This window comes from Hylobates moloch, unplaced genomic scaffold (assembly GCF_009828535.3).
Source record: "Hylobates moloch isolate HMO894 unplaced genomic scaffold, HMol_V3 SCAFFOLD_3, whole genome shotgun sequence".
In the NCBI taxonomy this organism is placed as follows: domain Eukaryota; kingdom Metazoa; phylum Chordata; class Mammalia; order Primates; family Hylobatidae; genus Hylobates; species Hylobates moloch.
The window spans coordinates 171,705,795-171,722,968 of NW_026652278.1; the positions used below are offsets into that span (position 1 = coordinate 171,705,795).

The following is a 17,174-nucleotide window of genomic DNA, read 5'->3' on the forward strand; positions in this document are numbered from 1 at the left end:
ATAGATAAATATTCTTGGATCCATATAATTTTGCATTACTTGCAAGAAGAAATCTAATAGAAAAGACAAAATAATAATAGCAAATAATTATAAATACTGACTTCACGCCAGACATTCTTCTAACTGCCTTGCGTGTAAATAATTCCCCTGATCCTCACAGCAGCCACTAAAGGTAGACACTGTTATTATTCTCAGCTTACAGACAAGGAAATTTCAGCACAGAAAAATTAAAGTTTCTTAAAGTCCTACAGCTGGTAAGTAGCAAGACTATGGTTCAAACCCAGGCAGTCTGGGTTAATGTGGTTTTAACATATATATAACATGTGCAAGACTTCACTTGTGTGTATTTTGGTTTTGTTCCACAGTTGTCTTGCTGATTAAGTCAGTCATTCCAGAAATGCATGTAGTAGGTCCTTTAAAAGAAAAAGTTAATAGAACTGGAGCAAATCTACATTGGAACCTTCTAATTCAACAATTTTAGGTCATCTTTCATTCTTCCTATAAACTTTGGATTCATCTGCAGGCCTGATTAAATTAAAAGATTAGATCCCTTTTCAGTTACTAAATTACATTAATTAGTAGATGCAGAGATTGACAATAGAGTTAGAAGAAACTTTATTTGAAACTGTGACTTTCAAACCTCTTTGACCACAGTAAGAAATAGATTTTACATCAAAACCCAGTAACACACAATTGTGTGTACCTATAGATACACAGGTGTGCATGCGCACACACAGACACATATACACGCTCAAAATGAATTTCACAGAAATATGCCTACTCTTAAACTGGTGATGTACTCTGATTTTATTTTCTAGTATCTTCTATTTCATTTAAAAAAAATACTAGTAACAACCTACTAAATTGATGGAATGCATTGCCATCACAGATAAGTTTGAAGAACACTGACTTTTTTTCACTGTATAGATGGAAAAATAGAAAAGACTTGCACAAGGTCACTAAAAGGGTTTTTTGTTCTTTTCTGTATTATTTGATATGACCGTTTAAGTTTTATCCTCTTATATATATGTATATTTTGTATAAATATCCCTTTGAGAGAAAATGGAGAAAGTTAGGTAAAAAGTTTCAGATCTCTGATATTTCTAGTTCCTCCTAATCATGAAAATTTTAAATATCAGTATTAAATATAGGCTCTTTTGTTAATAATGGTTTCTTATCATTTTATTAGTATTACCCTAGGGTTTCCTTTTTATTGTTTTAAGTGGTTCAGATTAGTCTTTCCTTTTCAATACTTTCACTTGTTCATATCCTCCCTGTAAAGTAAACACAGTATATTAAACCCGAGTGCCCACAGCAGGCACATTTGCTTTTGATTATTCTCTTTACCAAGCCAAACATGTCACCACAGGTAGTGCCACGCAGTAGACACACAGATGGGCTTGTTTGATGCCCATGCCACTCATTAGCAACTTCTGAGCCTCAGTTTCCTAATCCCTAACATTGATGTGAGCTAAATAATCTCTTGGGTCCTGTCCAGATGTACAATGGCATAATTGAAGAAGTCTTCAAAGTAAGAAGTTCTCTTACTGTATCTAAAATGAGAGATTATGTTATAGATACTCTGTTTCCACAATTTCAACTGCATGAAGTGAGTGGGTTCCTATTGAAATAGAGGCAATTTCTTAATGAAATTTTTAAAAATAAGACATGCATGTATTTTAAAGATACTGTTCATAGGAGAATGCTGTTTTGAGATAGATAAGACAACTGGTTTAATATGATCTCGCTTCCAAAGTCACATGCATGTAGGTGCAGAATTATATCCTGCTATTATTTTTTCAATTATATAAAATGGTAAGTACCTACTAAAATAAAGGTTTTTTTTCCATTGAGATTAGCTCTTTCCTTTTAATTTCACCTGGTAGGGAAGGTTTGCTCTCTTCCATGTTAAGCTTTATGAAACACTTTGTGTTTTCTGAACAGAGTCTTGCTAAGCTGCAGGAGCGGTTTCATTTGGAGCAGAACATTGGCAGATCTGAGCCAGATTTGAGATGTAGTCCTGTGAACTCTCATTTATCTCTCTCCAGACAGACCCTTGATGCTGGGTCACAGACACGCATTTCCGGAGATGTAAGTTGTCTATGTTGAAGAGTTGGCCCAGTTTTGTCCTTGATGGGACTTAATTGCAATATGGATGGTGAACTGGAACCAGAAGTATATGTGACTTGGATGCTGGCTGTGTGCATTCAGTGTTTCATTCTCCTAAGATTAGTTTTAAAAATCACAGCCTTATCTTTTCTATCTAGGTGCCAAGCACTTCAGGATTTGTCCGTATGAGTAGCTTTGTTCAAACTTTCTCATGCTGTATTCCTTTAGAAACACATTGAAAGGCTAGAGGCATATGAGAATTTAACTTTTTCCTGTTACGTTTAGAGTCTTGGAAATTTAGGTCCTTTCAAATAAACATTAGGCCAATGAGAAACAGAAAAACATGCCTTTTAAGACTAACAAGAAAACTTGTTTTTGTAAATCTTAATTGATTATATTAAAATGTTTAATTTGTGATTTATATCTGCCATTTAAATATTTAATGTGGCTTGGCTATTAACTATTTTACCTTCTCCATTTTGGGATGCCTAATTAGCGGGTATTTACTTCTCAATACATTCCCATTTATTTTCATATTCTTTTATGCTGCTTTGAAATATGTGCTGTGAAAGTAAAACAGGTAGAGATCAACAGTAGGGCTTACCTGTTTGAAAATTAATTTTTGAACTTATTTAGTTTATATTTTGTACAGTTGAAAGCTAAATGCTAGAAATTAGGCTCATAAAGGCAAAGAAATTAGTTCCAGTTCATAAATTTTATTGACCTGTACACCCTTCATAAACTCTAAGATACCAGACACATTTACCTTGGTATTTACAATATCAGGATATTTTTTATCTTGAATTTAACGTGTAGAGAAAATAATGTTAGAGTCTTTGAAAAACAGATGAGCTTGAATTGAAAGAAATGTTTTGCCCCTACTGAGACAATAAAATAAGTGTCTTTTAAATTGGTGTTTCCCAATTTCAGTACCGTCTTCTTTAACTTTTCAATTACACATACTTCCCAGAAACAAAAGCAATTTACTTCATTCATTAGCAGAGTTAATTGACTTTTTCCCTTTTTTTTTCCACTAGATTGGAGTGAGAAGTAGATCAAATTTAGCTGAAAAGGTCAGGCTAAGCCTACAGTATGAAGAAGCCAAAAGAAGGTAATGACAGAGAAGCTGTTATGTGCATGGCTCAAACATTTTCTTTTCCAGAATTAATCTTTACTCCTGTGGTGACATCTGCTGGGCACTCTCCATACATTCTTACCAAGGCCACCCTTCGGTTTTTAGCATGTAAGGGCTGCTTCCTCTCTGGTCTACCTTTTCTTCCCCCCCGCCCTTGCCCCCTCACCACCAAAAGCTAAAGAACAGGGAGAATTAATGAGAAGTGTAGAAATGAAATTGCCTCCTTCTCTTCTGAGAAAAAAGAAGCTTTGAGTTGGTACAATACTTAACTCGCAATTAAGTGAGAAGATTGGTTGCTTTGATGGAAATATGATACGGTGGTTCAGGTATACAACTAAATAGCTGTTGAGGAGTTCTAAGGCAAATAAGTATTGATTTATTTGCCTTTGATTTGAAGGGAAGTCTTACTGCTAATGTCCTTGAAGGTGCTGAGGTGTCAGTTCCAGTTGACTTACTTTAGGGAAAAGGAAGAGAGATTCTTATTTCTCTTTACCTCATAAACTCTTGTTAATCCCTGTGCTATCTTTTTCTTACTTTGTGATTCTGTTGGAGTGAGACATAAGAAACTTCCGTCTCAAAAAAAAAAAAAGAGAGAGATTTCACCATCCTTATCTAGTAGATAGACTTAAATTTTTTCATAATATAGAACTCCTTATTATGAGGGAAAGGATTATACTGATACATTTGATTTCATTACTTTCCTTATAAGAGCTTTAAAATGCTATTGGGTTATTATTTAGGAGGACATTGGGAAAAACTGCATTATCGTCCTACAAGAAACAGGAATTTATCATGTTTGTCCCCATGACCATGAAAAGCTCAGCTGAGAAGCAGATATTGAAGTATATTCCTTATTATTGGTGATGATGATAACTTAAAAGCAATTGGCCCTAGTCCTTAGAGGTTATCTGGTTTTAACAAAGTAGAATAAATACAATATTCACCTCTGTGTAACCTGTATTCTTAATATTACTTGGTTCCTCACTTCCTGAAAGAAACCCAAGCCTCATTCCACAAATTATTAACCATGTGAGCTTGAACAAGTCACTCAGTTGAGCTGAACAGCAATTTACTGAGCTAATTTTAATGGCTTTAAATTTTCTCTGGCAGATTCTAAATTTCTTCAGGTTAGGAAAAAATGCTTAGGCTTTATTATCTCCTTCTCAGTGCCCAGATTAGTGCCTGCCCTTCAATAAGTATTTAGGATCAACTTCTGGTTTTGTGGCCTGGTGATGTGCCAGCTTTCGGTCGATAGTGCCTGTGGTCCTCTTGTTGTATGTCCACCTGGGCTGGCCTGTGGACAAATCCATGATTTAGGTCTGCTTTTCTGAAGGAGAATGGCCGTGACTCAGAAGCAGTCTTGGAGAAATGGGCCTTATGCCCCTGCATTCTTTCAGGCTTGACTCTTGCTTCCCAGGGATCAGCTTCAGCTTTCACCGTCCTCTGACTTCTAAGTTAATTTTGTCTGGAACTCACGTCACATTTCTCTTCCTAGGTGCTTCTAGAAGTCTTCTTCATATTCTGCTCCCCAAATTTGGCACACCCCTTCTAAAATAAAATTTAAGACCTGCCTAATGTCTGATCACACAAATAATAAACAGGCGCCTCTTTTTCCTGTATTATGTTGTTGTTCCTGGTTCAGTTGGTTAATTCAGTCACATCGAAACTTCAGACATTGGTTCTTTCCCACTTGGTTGCACTGGCATACCATTTGGGGTTTTGTTTTAAAGTTACCAGTGATGCTGATGAGAAAGTAAATCTCAAACACTTATGCATATGTTGAAAATGCCTTTTCCTCCTCAATTCTGAATAAGTGAAGAGGCAGGCTGTGTTTCTCTGAAATCTGTTTTCTCCTCCAGCCCTTGTTTTATGTGCTTAATGAAGCTAATAATATCATGCTTATTTAGCATTTTGATGATTAATTTTCTAGTATGTTGAGACAGTTGTTTATGGTTTTTTGGTTAAAGCTGAAGAATAGCTGATGTTACATCTATCATAAGTGCAGATGGTGGGAGAAAATCAGAAGTACACTGCGTACACAGTGCCAGTCTAACATGGCAATTTTATTTTTAATTAGAACAGGAAACTTAATGGCACAAAGGTGTGGATCTACTTCCATCTTTGCTCTTGATTATGTTTTTCATTCACCTTTTCTCTTCCCTTCTACAAGTTCTCCCAAGAAAATGGGAAAAAAGTATTTCTTTTCTGTTTTTCATATTTTGGTGTGTGCTGTTAACAATATCCAAAGTAATCATCCAACATTTTTCTGTAGAAACATAGATTCCTTGTGCAAACATCAGTGGAGTTCATAGTTCACTGAGATCTTGTCGTTGTGGTCGAAAGAACCATGTGCCACTTACCTTATGAGCAGTCCTGATTGTCTTCACAGTGCCATGTAGCAAGTTATTTGACTCAGGTGGTTAGGACATTCGTACTGAGTCGGGAGTAATGTTAACTCTACCATGTGTTATGAAGCTCTAGACATAAGAGAAATCTGGGGTCAGGCAAAATTATGGAAACAGTGAGGTTTGCCTTTGGTGCATTTTCCTTCTCCTTCTCCTGTCCCTGTCCACATCACTTCAGCACCTGTTGTCGCTCCAGTGGTGTCACGCCAGCTGAGCTGCCTGTACTAGCGAAGGTCCACCGTATGCTGCCTGCAAATAGCTGTGTACAGAGCAACCACAGGGCTAGCACAATAATGTATAAAGTGTTAGTGCAATGACTGCTCAGTAAATGGCTTGTACACCAGTCGGGGCACTGATGGGGAGGAGACTCATGTGCAGCTTAAGGAGAATGTGAACGGGAGAAGGCCAAGCCCTGCCCCTTCTCTGTGGCGATGGGGGAGCCTTGATGGATCAACCCCTGACTCTCTCCCAGGGCCTTGCTCCCTCCAGTGGGGAAACCTTGATGGATCAACCCCTGACTCCCTCCCAGGGTCTTGCTGTGTCACCCAGGCAGGAGTGCAGTGGTGCCGTTATGGCTCACTGTGGCCTCAAACTCCTGGGCTCAAGTGATCTCACCTTAGCCTCCTGAGGAACAGGGACCACAGGCACACACATCACCACACCTGGCTAATTTTTAAAATTTTAAAAATATTTTTGGTAGAGACAGGGTCTTGCTGTATTGCCCAGGCTGGTCTCGAACTCCTGGCCTCACATGATCCTGCTGCTTGTCCTCCCAAAGTGTCAGATTACAGGCATGAGCCACTGCACCTGGCCCAACCGCTTTCATACCAGTTGGCCACACCACTGCTCTCTTTGCTGCCCTCTCCTTCTCTGACTTACTAATGCCCTAGTCTCTGTCCAGTCTGCCCTGGGGTTCCCATTTTACTAGCGGACAGCGTCTAAAACGCATTGGAATAAAATGGATAGTGATGGCATCTCAGACATCATTCACCTCAGTTTTTTTTAAAGGGAACCCCCCAGGCATCTTTCCTGTCACCTACACAGGCAGTCACATGTCAGGGCTGGCCTCTCGTGGCACCCAGAGCACTCAGCTTTTGAAGCGTCTGTGTACTTGGCCTTCACCGTTTTGTCAGAAAGCTGGGTGTGCTCACTCACATTTTAAAGATGGGGGAAAGAAATGGATGACAGCTGAGTGCAGAGACAGGCCCAGAGACTGGCGTGCAAGGCTGCTGCTCCCACTCCGGCCTCTCACCAGTAGACCACACCCCTCTCTGGTAAGGTCAAGTTAGGAAAATCTGGACAGCATGTCAGCCCCAAATTTGGCTTAGGCTGTGTTTACCTTTCTCAGGAGTTTTAAGTATGTGCATACCTCTTTTATCTTTTCTTTTTTAGTATGGCCAACTTAAAAATTGAACTGTCAAAATTGGACAGTGAGGCCTGGCCTGGGGCATTGGATATTGAGAAGGAAAAACTGATGCTGATTAATGAAAAAGAAGAATTTTTGAAAGAGCTTCAGTTCGTCACCCCACAGAAACGTACCCAAGATGAATTGGAACGCCTAGAAGCCGAAAGGCAGCGGCTGGAGGAAGAGTTGCTGTCCGTGAGGGGAGCGCCAAGCAGAGCTCTGGCCGAGAGGTTTGTTTTCCTTCTGGAAATAGGGCAGCTTTACTCTTGTGGGGGTGTCTTAACTGGATACTATTTTCCCTGGGTTTGGAAATCTCAATTGCATCTGTTCTTAGTGGACTGAGAAACAGCACAAATGGACTTTCTGTAGAGCAATAAAGCGCGCCATCCTAATGCCCCACAGGATAAGTTCTGTGTTTGTTAGGAACGTGCAAAACCTGTGACAGATGCTGAATAACTAAGGAATGCTGACATAAAACCAGGAATGTACATCATTGATGAAGTCTGATAACAATAGCTATAAACTATTGCACTCTGATAAGAAAAATTATCTAGACTCTTAGAGCAACTGAAGCCTCCTATTCTGGGTTTTATTACTCACAAGAATGCCAAAGTTTATTGCTATTCATTTCACAAGGAAAAGACAGCTTCCTCCCTGTGATATCCTAACAGGTCACAACGTACTCACTTGCATTTTGTTTGTCAGTTGCAGCCCTCCCATGAAGCAGGTGAAACTGTAAAGGAAAATACTCTAGGCAATTTTCTCATCTTTCTGTGGGAAGGTGTGAGTTGATTATTTCATCTAAAAAAATCCAGTTCTGTATACAGATCAGCTAGAGAATGTTAAGTGAGGGGACCTCTGTGTGTCAGTTTGACATGAACGCATCTGCATAGGAGCCTGGGTCCAGGCCTTGATGGCAGAAAGGGTTGGATACCTGTTTCAGGACAGACCAGAGAGCCCTTGAGAATGACTGCATATACATTCTTTAGGCCAGCCAGTAAAGAGCAGTGCCTGTTTCAGAGTGATGGGAAAGAAATTCACATTGGTATAATTTCAAGTGACCTGGAAGTAGGTTTAAAACACCCAGCCATAATCCAGTTGCTTAAAAAAAAAATTTTTGGTGTCTTGCCTTCTAATTCCTTGTCCTCAATAAATGTTAGGGTTGCATGGCTACATAATATCAAAACATTTGAAAAGTAGGGGGAGGGAGAGAGGAAAAAGTCTCTGACATTCCCAGTTAGGTGTTAGCATGGGGACTCACCCACCCCAAGGTTAACCATTTTAGGAGAGTTGACTTCTGTGGGTTAAAGTGTTGATCAAGGTAACACGCAGCCTCAGTGTCATAGCTGTAGGGAACATGAAAATGTATCAAAAGGAAAAGCCTCTGAACTATGATCTTCTACCCTCTTAATAATTCTCGTCTTTGCCTCCATTTCCTCTTCTTTTCTTCCCTTCTTGTTCTGGCTTTTCTGTCTAATTTTGCTGACCAAAGGGTCAGCGTAAGGGAAGTACCAGCCAGGCTGGCAAAGCAAGGCACCATCTGACAAAGACCAGAAGGAACAAAAAGAATAAGAAGGCAAGGGAGAATTAGTTTGTTTTTGTTGTTGTTGATGTTGTTTTTCTGAATTACCTTGATATATCTAAATTTGTATACCTAAAGTTTCTAGCTACTGATAGTCATCAATAGCTATGATGAAACGGGTAGCTTTTATGTGGCCCGTGTATAAAACAGCAATGATGTTTCATACTACTACATAGCATTTACAGATTACAAAATTTTATATAATCATACGTGTCTAATGTGCCACGTCCATCTCAGCTGTTCTACTTTGTAGTAGGTGAATGTAGGAAGGACTTACAAATAGATTTGTTCTGGCAGAGAAAGAAAACATATTTGTTTGTCTTAATCAGCTTTTATTGAGGTGGTGTCTTGCTTGCCTTTTTTATTAGGAGTAGAGCTTCCAAAAAATGACTAATGATATAACATTAAAGATAACAATTTGTTCCTAAGAACCTAAACTTTGACTTTTTCCTAAGTACCTAAACTTTATGCTTTTGTTTGCACACACATAGTAACTCAAAATTCCAGTGGAAATAGTAGGCTTTTTTCCTTTTTTTTTTTTTTTTTTTTTTTTTTAACGAAAAGCCCAAACCTCACCAGAAACAGTAGGCTTGAACTCATTAGGAAGAGGAGCTATAAGATATTTATATAAAAATTATCTATTTAGTGAGATCCAGCCACTGGGTTTGTGTCATCTGGGGAATAAGTGGTGTGGATATGATACTTCCATGGCCCTGTCTCCCATGATTGGATGTTAGCAGGAAGGGAAACGTGTATTTTATATATGTAGTGTGTTGACTTTCCGAGTTACCTGGAAGAGCCAGGTCATTTAGTATTCCAAATAAGTGGATACTAGTTTCCTTATCAGTGTCTATGGCCAAAGGCAAATCCTCATACTCACATTGCCATCAAAAGTAGAAGGACTCAGACCTTCTCGCTTGATCAGCTTAAAGCTTTCTAACTCCTATCCTGGGTGCTCCAAGTGACTCATGTCCAGAAGAGCAGAACCTACTGCCATTGGGAACATTGAATCCTTTCTTTCCCAAGTAGATACAACCTCGTCTGGCTTTGGATTTTGCTGTTGCTGTTCATGGTTTTGCTTTCTGTTCCCCCATGCTCTGGCATTTTTTTTTTTTATGGCTTCACCCTTTTGTGTCTTCCTCCTGTGTGTGTGGGTTTCTGCTCTGCTCATTGCTGCTGTTTCACTGACACTGGGAGTTTAAGAGGGAAGAGAATGCCCTTGCCAGCAGTGTCTCCTCAGTGTCAAAGCAGGGTTGGCCGGAGCTGCTTTTGGGAAGTAGGATTTGCTGTGTGAAACTCAGTTTCATCATAGAACAGATTGTGTGCCACCAACCCCAAATCCTTCCTTTTCTTCTTGGTACTTATATGACTGTCAAAGAAAGCTACCTGCCGTATTCCCCAACATTTTCCTGTTTTCCACTTATATTTGGGGTTCCCCATTATTTCAGGGGTGACCTCTGGCAAGATTCTCAGTCATTGCTGAACGTTGGTCTCTGAAGGAGCTAGATGCACATGAATTTTCAGTCTCTCAGTGTGATCCTACAGCCCCCCGGCTCCGTTCCTGCCCCCATAGGGCTGCAGTGTCGCCCACTGGGCCTGAGGGCAGCGACTGTGCTCGCCACCTGGTGGTGGGAAAGAGGTGCTCATGGTGAAGGATCGCCAGGCCCAAAGAGAAATTGCTCACAAATGAAAAAACCATGCAGGGAAGGTGTTTCTATGCATATTTCATATTCCTTCCGTGCAGTTATTGAAATTCCTTAAACTCTGTGCTTTTCTATAGCTGGTAAGATCTTAACAGTGCTCTTTGTTTTCTCACAAGTGTTGGGGGTTTGCCTTGTAATTGCCAAGACGTCTTAATTGTTTCTTAATTATTTGAATGTTTTTGCCACTGCTTCTGAAAATTTTTTTAAAGCAAGTAGGTGGGGGCATGAGTGTCACTTAGTTTTGAGTGGAAAAGGGACTTCCTGCTTCCATAGATGACATGAAATTTTCCCTAGGTGCAGAATTCTGAGTTCAGGAGAATCCAGGCTGTGCTTCTCACCTGCAGGGCACTGAGGGCAGAGGCAGGCAGGTGTGAAGGCCCACACTTCACAAAAGGCAGCTTGAAAGGGTATGTGGAGCAGCTGGGCCAGGGGGAGGAATCTTTTAAGGGCCAAGTAGAGGAAGCCCTTTCTCATCCAGCAGACCCACAGGCGGGAGTTGGAGAAGAACCCAGAGAGACAGGTGTGCACCCTTTTGAGAGGGCTGATGTCTGCAATTTCTTCTAACCCCTGGTTATGGGGAAGTTGGGGAGAACATTTCACATGAAATACACCTGGATTCTGAGGACGACTTCGGGCTTTCACTAGGAGAGGCTTTGGTGATAACATCAGAGACAAACTGCTGCCCACTAGGAGGTTTCTGTGCTTCTCCCCAGTGCCTTCCTCATGCTTCTCCCAGGGAAGGTTTCATCTCAACAGCAGCAAGAACGGACGGACTGGCCAGGGCACCCTGCGCTGCAGGGAGAAAGAGCTGATGTCTGCATTCTGAGATTGTAGGAGCTAAGTGGGAAATGTGAACAAGAACACAAAGACAGGCATCTGTAGTTCAAAGCAGACATTAAAGGGCTGGAAGAGCAGCTGCCGAGCATCACCTGGAGAAGGCTGAGGACGCTCCCTAGTGATGGGGAAGGGACAGCACTGAAAGTGTGGCACAGGGTCACATTCTGACGTCATCCTGGTGCCTCCTGAAAGCACTAGAAAAAGGCTTCATTTTAATAAAAGCAATATTGAGTTTTAAAACTTACTTCCGAAGTGTTTCTCTTGTTTCAGAAGACATGGATTTTAGTAGAGTTTGGGGCTTTCTTCAGACCTTTGTGCACCTTTTAATTCAGTTAGTCTACTTCATATTACTTTTTTCCTTGTTGAGTTTTTATTTATATTTGAAAGATTTTAAAAATGACTGCTGCTTTTAAAAGTACACCTTTGAAAGCCAAGAATTAAGAATTTATCACGCTTTTCAAGTGTTAAAGAAAATGGCAAGAATTACTTTTTTTAGTTTAACATATAATGGAATAGTGTTGTTGACACATCAAAGGGATAGATACCTATAAATAAAATATGGGCATGTTTCCTTACTGCGGAAAACATATATAACATTTCAAAGCGATTAGAAATTAAGGAAATTTTATTTTTCTCCAAAGAAAAGTGGCTAATTTTTATGTCACCGCTTTGCAGGGCATGCTGAGGCTTTGAACAAGTCAGATTTGTTTTTCTTCTCTGTCGAGCACTTTCCCATACATTACTCCGTCGATCCCTTTAACAGCCTTACCAGGGAGACGCAGGGGAATTATAGTCACCATTTCACAGAAGAGAAAAGTAAGACCCTTGATTCAGTGACTTACCAAGGGTATGCAGCTAGTAAGGTGCAAATCAAGATTAGAAACCCAGGTGCCCTTTTTCTGAATTCCATTCTGCTGCTCACTACTCTGAACTACTTTATTTCAATGATGTCTAAAGACCTTCACGTGACATAGGCCATACTTGCGCAGACTCTTAGTTGCATAAACCCCTGGGTACTTAGTATATTTTAAAATGACTTACTATTTAAGTATACAGTTCTATAATGCTGTACTCTAAAAAAAAGAAAAACTTTTGCGGTTGAATGTGGATGAAATTTTATGATAGTCCGACGCAGGTGATGAGATGTGCTGTAGCTCAGAAGGGAAGTCACTTTTAGGTCATCCTCTTCCCTAAACAGTTGAGCCCAAATTAGCCCACAATGATAATGTGGACCAAAATTATTTCTTAATTGCTGAAATTCTTATCAAGTTAGGGTTGGGAATGTTATCGCTAAATATTATGTTGGAACAAGCGTTACTAAATTTGGTATTTAGGGTGACCTTTACTATTGCTGTGAAATATTTTAGGAAAGGGTTCCCAAGTCACAGATCTGTGTCAGGATTCTTAGTCTTTGTTTAGTTTTTTGTTTTCATGGTTGTTTTCCTCCTGACTCTTCTTCCCCAACTCAAAAGACCATATTATTTACCCATTTAAAAAGATTCTAGGCTACCAGCAATTTTAAATTCTCAGTGACATGGTGGTGAGGCATAACGCTCCCTCCCCATCCTTCAGCTTGGCTCATGCAGCTCTGCCTCCCACACTTCTTGCTGGTGTCCTGTTTTCTGTCTGTGGAGCCCATTCACATTTTTCCCTTGTGATCTGTAATGTTTATACAATAAGAATCTTCTTTTAGTTTTCATATTTTGTTATAATCATTTGAAAATAATTTCTTTTTTTCTTCCTAGATTGAGATTGGAAGAGAGAAGAAAAGAGCTGCTACAGAAACTTGAAGAAACTACTAAATTAACTACTTATTTGCATTCACAACTTAAAAGGTGAGCTTATCAGATTTTTGAGGGGAAAGCTTTTCTCCGAATACATTCAGGCATGTTCTTGTTCATCTTTGATTACTTTTCACTTTATTTCCAACTACTTAAAAGTAAATAAAATCATTTTAGTAGTACAGTTAATATTTGAGTGATCAGATTAAAAGTCACATTTTCTTTTGCATGAACCCAGTGTCATATTTGGAATACATTTGAAATATGTTATAGAAACAAGATATGTTTTAGCTGTCAGTACACTTAGGAAAATAACGCATTTTTCCCATTGCCCCATTTTTTAAAAAGGGAAAGTGGGGGAGTTTTGCCTTGAAATAGCCATAGATTTCCTTACATTGATGAGAAAAATACTCACTCCTCACATTCACACACAAAGAGGAAAGGTGAGTGAAACCAAGGGTCTTTTGTGTGACTTCTTTCTTTTTATAAGCTTGCCTTCTTTTCTCTAAAAATAAAAAGCTTTTTTTTTTTTAATAAAAAACTACATTAATGCTTTTGCCCTGTTTTTTTTTTCCTTTCAATATTTTTTAATCGCAAAGTGGCTTCTAGATGTCTGTGCAAATAAACTTATCAACAGGTATTTGATTCCTTTTATTTTTGCAAAAGGAGGATAATGTTTAATAAGAATAGATTTGCTACTTAAAGAGTATTTGGAGAGCAAGACTGAAAAGGTTAGTGAAGAAACATAGACATGGTATACAGTTAGGTGCCACGTGATGACTTTTTGGTCAAGGACAGACTGCATATATGATAGTGGTCCCATAAGATTATAATACTGTATTTTTACTATGCTTTTTCTGGTTTAGCTATGTTTAGATACACAAGTACTACCATTGTGTTATAATTGCCTACAGCATTCAGAACAGCAACTGCTGTGCAGGTTTGTAGCCTGGGAGCAATAGGCTATACCATATAGCTTGGGTGTGCAGTAGGCTGTACCATCTAGGTTTGTGTAAGTACACTATGTGATGTTTGCACACATAGCCTGGGAGCAATTGGCTATACCATATAGCTTGGGTGTGCAGTAGGCTGTACCGTCTAGGTTTGTGTAAGTACACTCTGTGATGTTTGCACAGTGATGAAATCACCTAACCATGCATTTCTCAAAACTCGACCCGGTCGTTAACTGACACATGGCCGTGATAGGGAGTTCCTCTGTCCCTGGCCATTGATTCCATTCTTTAGCAGGTTTCTTCCCTCTGCAGAACTGAGGGAGCCAGTAGGGATTGTGATTTGGTTTTCCACTTTGTAACAGATTTTATGGTGTGTGCTTTTCGTCTTTCAGCCTCTCTGCCAGCACCCTGTCCATGTCATCTGGGAGCAGCCTGGGTTCCCTGGCATCGAGTCGGGGCTCTCTGAACACCTCCAGCAGAGGGTCACTCAACTCCCTCAGTTCCACTGAACTCTATTACAGCAGTCAAAGTGATCAGATAGATGTGGATTATCAGTATAAACTGGACTTCCTTCTGCAAGAGAAAAGCGGTTACATTCCTTCCGGACCCATCACCACCATCCATGAAAACGAGGTGGTCAAGTCCCCTAGCCAGCCTGGCCAGAGTGGACTCTGTGGGGTGGCAGCTGCAGCAACAGGCCACACTCCTCCACTGGCTGAGGCCCCAAAGTCGGTGGCCTCCCTGTCCTCGAGGTCCTCCCTTTCCTCCTTGTCTCCTCCAGGCTCTCCCTTGGTTTTGGAAGGCACGTTTCCCATGTCTTCTCATGATGCCTCTCTCCATCAGTTCACTGCTGACTTTGAAGACTGTGAATTGAGTAGCCATTTTGCAGATATCAGCCTCATCGAAAATCAGATTTTGCTGGATTCTGATTCAGGAGGAGCCTCCCAGTCTCTTTCAGAGGATAAAGACCTTAATGAATGTGCTAGGGAGCCATTATATGAAGGAACTGCAGGTAAATGCAGCCCTTTGTTTTCATGTATTCCCTGTTAGTGATTTTAAGGAGAATGATTGGAGCGTTATTTTTCCATGTAAACAAAGGGTATGATTCCCCTTTTCTTTCTTTTGAGTAATCGTTTTGGCTTCATTTAAGAAGGAGTTTTTATTTATATACCTAGATATTTTTCATTATCAAATAAAAATCACCTTCCCTATTTAGTAGACTTAATCATTTAGTACCTGTTCAGTTGTCCAGAGACACTCTGTGTGTGGTAGCTGCCTGGGAACATATTTTGTGAACATATCTCCAAATAGATTCCAGTTCTGAAATAGCAAGGCAAAGAAGAGGATTTTCTTTTAAAAGTTGGCCTAAAACAGATTAAAACCAAGGCAATTAACATAGTAGCTAATTAGTACCAAGGTTCAGTGTTTAGATTGTTCAGGGAATTCTATATAAATACAGTTTTTGTTTCCAGCCAGACTCTCCTTTTCTGGCGAAAAGTTAATTTGGAACAGCAGGTTGCAATGTATGGTATTACCCTGCCACCTTCTGGCCAGGTTAACAGTTGCAGCCCTGGGAAGAGATTACTAGAGATGGAGTTCTTAGGCCTGCATTTGTATTCAAAAAGACAGAAACAGGAAAAATACCATTTTTTGTTTGTTTGTTTGTTTTCCTTTGCAAGGCAGGAACTTTGAATATGTTAGATATGATTGTAAAGAGCACAAGATGGTACCCTTGTTGGCAGATATCACTGTTGGTCTGAGGAGGATGATCTGTTCCAGAGCTAGCTTGAGACAAAATGTGAAATAAAAGCCCTAGTGCTCATCTACAGCTGTCCTGTTCATAGCTACGTGTTTTACTGACCACACAAAACAAGACAGGGCTCTTTAGAAGTGCTCTCTTCCTGTTCCTAGAAGCATTTTTATTTGTATGTATGGTCCTAAGAATTTAAACCATGGAAAGCTATGAGAAGAAGAAAGAGAAGAAAGTGGAATGTTCTCTGTGCCAGCATTCCTTCCTGTGCTTTGAACCTACATCTCTTGACCTGTCAAGCTGGTTTTGCTCTTCCTGTATTTGGAGTGGTATCTAGTGACCACTTCTTTTTTTTTTTTTTTTTTTTTTTTTTTTTTTTTTTTTTTTTTTTTTTTTTTTTTTTTTTTGAGACGGAGTCTTTCTCTGTCCCCCAGGCTGGAGTGCAGTGGCGCGATCTCGGCTCACCGCAACCTCCACCTCCTGGGTTCACGCCATTCTCCTGCCTCAGCCTCCCGAGTAGGTGGGAATACAGGCGCCCGCCAACACGCCCGGCTAATTTTTTGTGTTTTTAGTAGAGACGGGGTTTCACCGTGTTAGCCAGGATGGTCTCGATCTCCTGACCTCGTGATCCGCCCGCCTCAGCCTCCCAAAGTGCTGGGATTACAGGCTTGAGCCACCGCGCCCAGCTCTAGTGACCACTTCTAACTAACGTTCAGTCAGTTTGGAGGGGCAGTAAGTGAGGCTGGATGCTGGAGAAGAAGGGAGAGAGTGATGAGGGAAAAAGTTGCCTAAAGTCCATCACCCACCCAGTAACCCTGAGGTCTGGGAGTCCTGTCTTCCAAGTGTGTCTGGTTGGCCCATGCCTTGCTCCTGACACGTGGGTCTTGCTGTGTCTGAAAAGTTTGTGGCTGGAGGCAGGTATCTCTGAAGCTTTTGTGAAACAGTTTTTAACTTTTTAAATGCATATATTAGAAAACTGCTGTTAAAAAGTTATCCTAAGAGAAAATAGCTTTGATTGCAGATAATATTCCAAGAGCTTTGATTGCAGATAATATTCAGTTGCATGTCTGAAAACAAGTGAAAGCGTACATTTAACCATAAAGGCTAATTGTCACAAATTAGCTGGGCATGGTGGTGGACATCTGTAGTCCCAGGAGGCTGAGGCAGGAGGATGTCAAGGCTGCGACGGGCTGAGATGGCACCACTGCCCTCCAGCCTAGGCGACAAGAGTGAGACCTTGTCTCAAAAAAAGGAAAGATGAATTCTCCTCAGGTCACCAGCACTTTTTTTCAGGGGACATCTGCCCTGCATGTGGGGTGGTGGCTCCCTATCAGGGACGTTTGTCATCTCCCTCAGTGCTCCAGAGGCTTAGGCAGGTAAAGTCAAGTCCCTTTTATGTGAACTTTGCTGTCCAGTGCCAGTCCCTGCTGGATGACACCAACCATGTTGGAATAACTACGAAGGCCTTCCGCGGTCAGTCACTGTCATTGTCAAAGTCAATTTCAGGCTGCTGT

The 17,174-nt window shown here is 40.5% G+C and overlaps 1 protein-coding gene across 2 annotated transcripts in view; it reads left to right on the top strand.

The window, feature by feature from the left end:
- WWC2 (WW and C2 domain containing 2) overlaps nucleotides 1-17,174 on the top strand; it is a 222,893-nt gene that overhangs the window by 151,683 nt on the left and 54,036 nt on the right. For both annotated transcript variants that reach the window (XM_032148966.2, XM_058436916.1), the window contains exons 7-11: nucleotides 1,945-2,091; nucleotides 3,147-3,220; nucleotides 7,042-7,284; nucleotides 12,922-13,011; nucleotides 14,303-14,922. In XM_032148966.2, coding sequence (XP_032004857.1) covers nucleotides 1,945-2,091; nucleotides 3,147-3,220; nucleotides 7,042-7,284; nucleotides 12,922-13,011; nucleotides 14,303-14,922 — 1,174 coding nt within the window. The remainder of the gene's footprint in view (nucleotides 1-1,944; nucleotides 2,092-3,146; nucleotides 3,221-7,041; nucleotides 7,285-12,921; nucleotides 13,012-14,302; nucleotides 14,923-17,174) is intronic.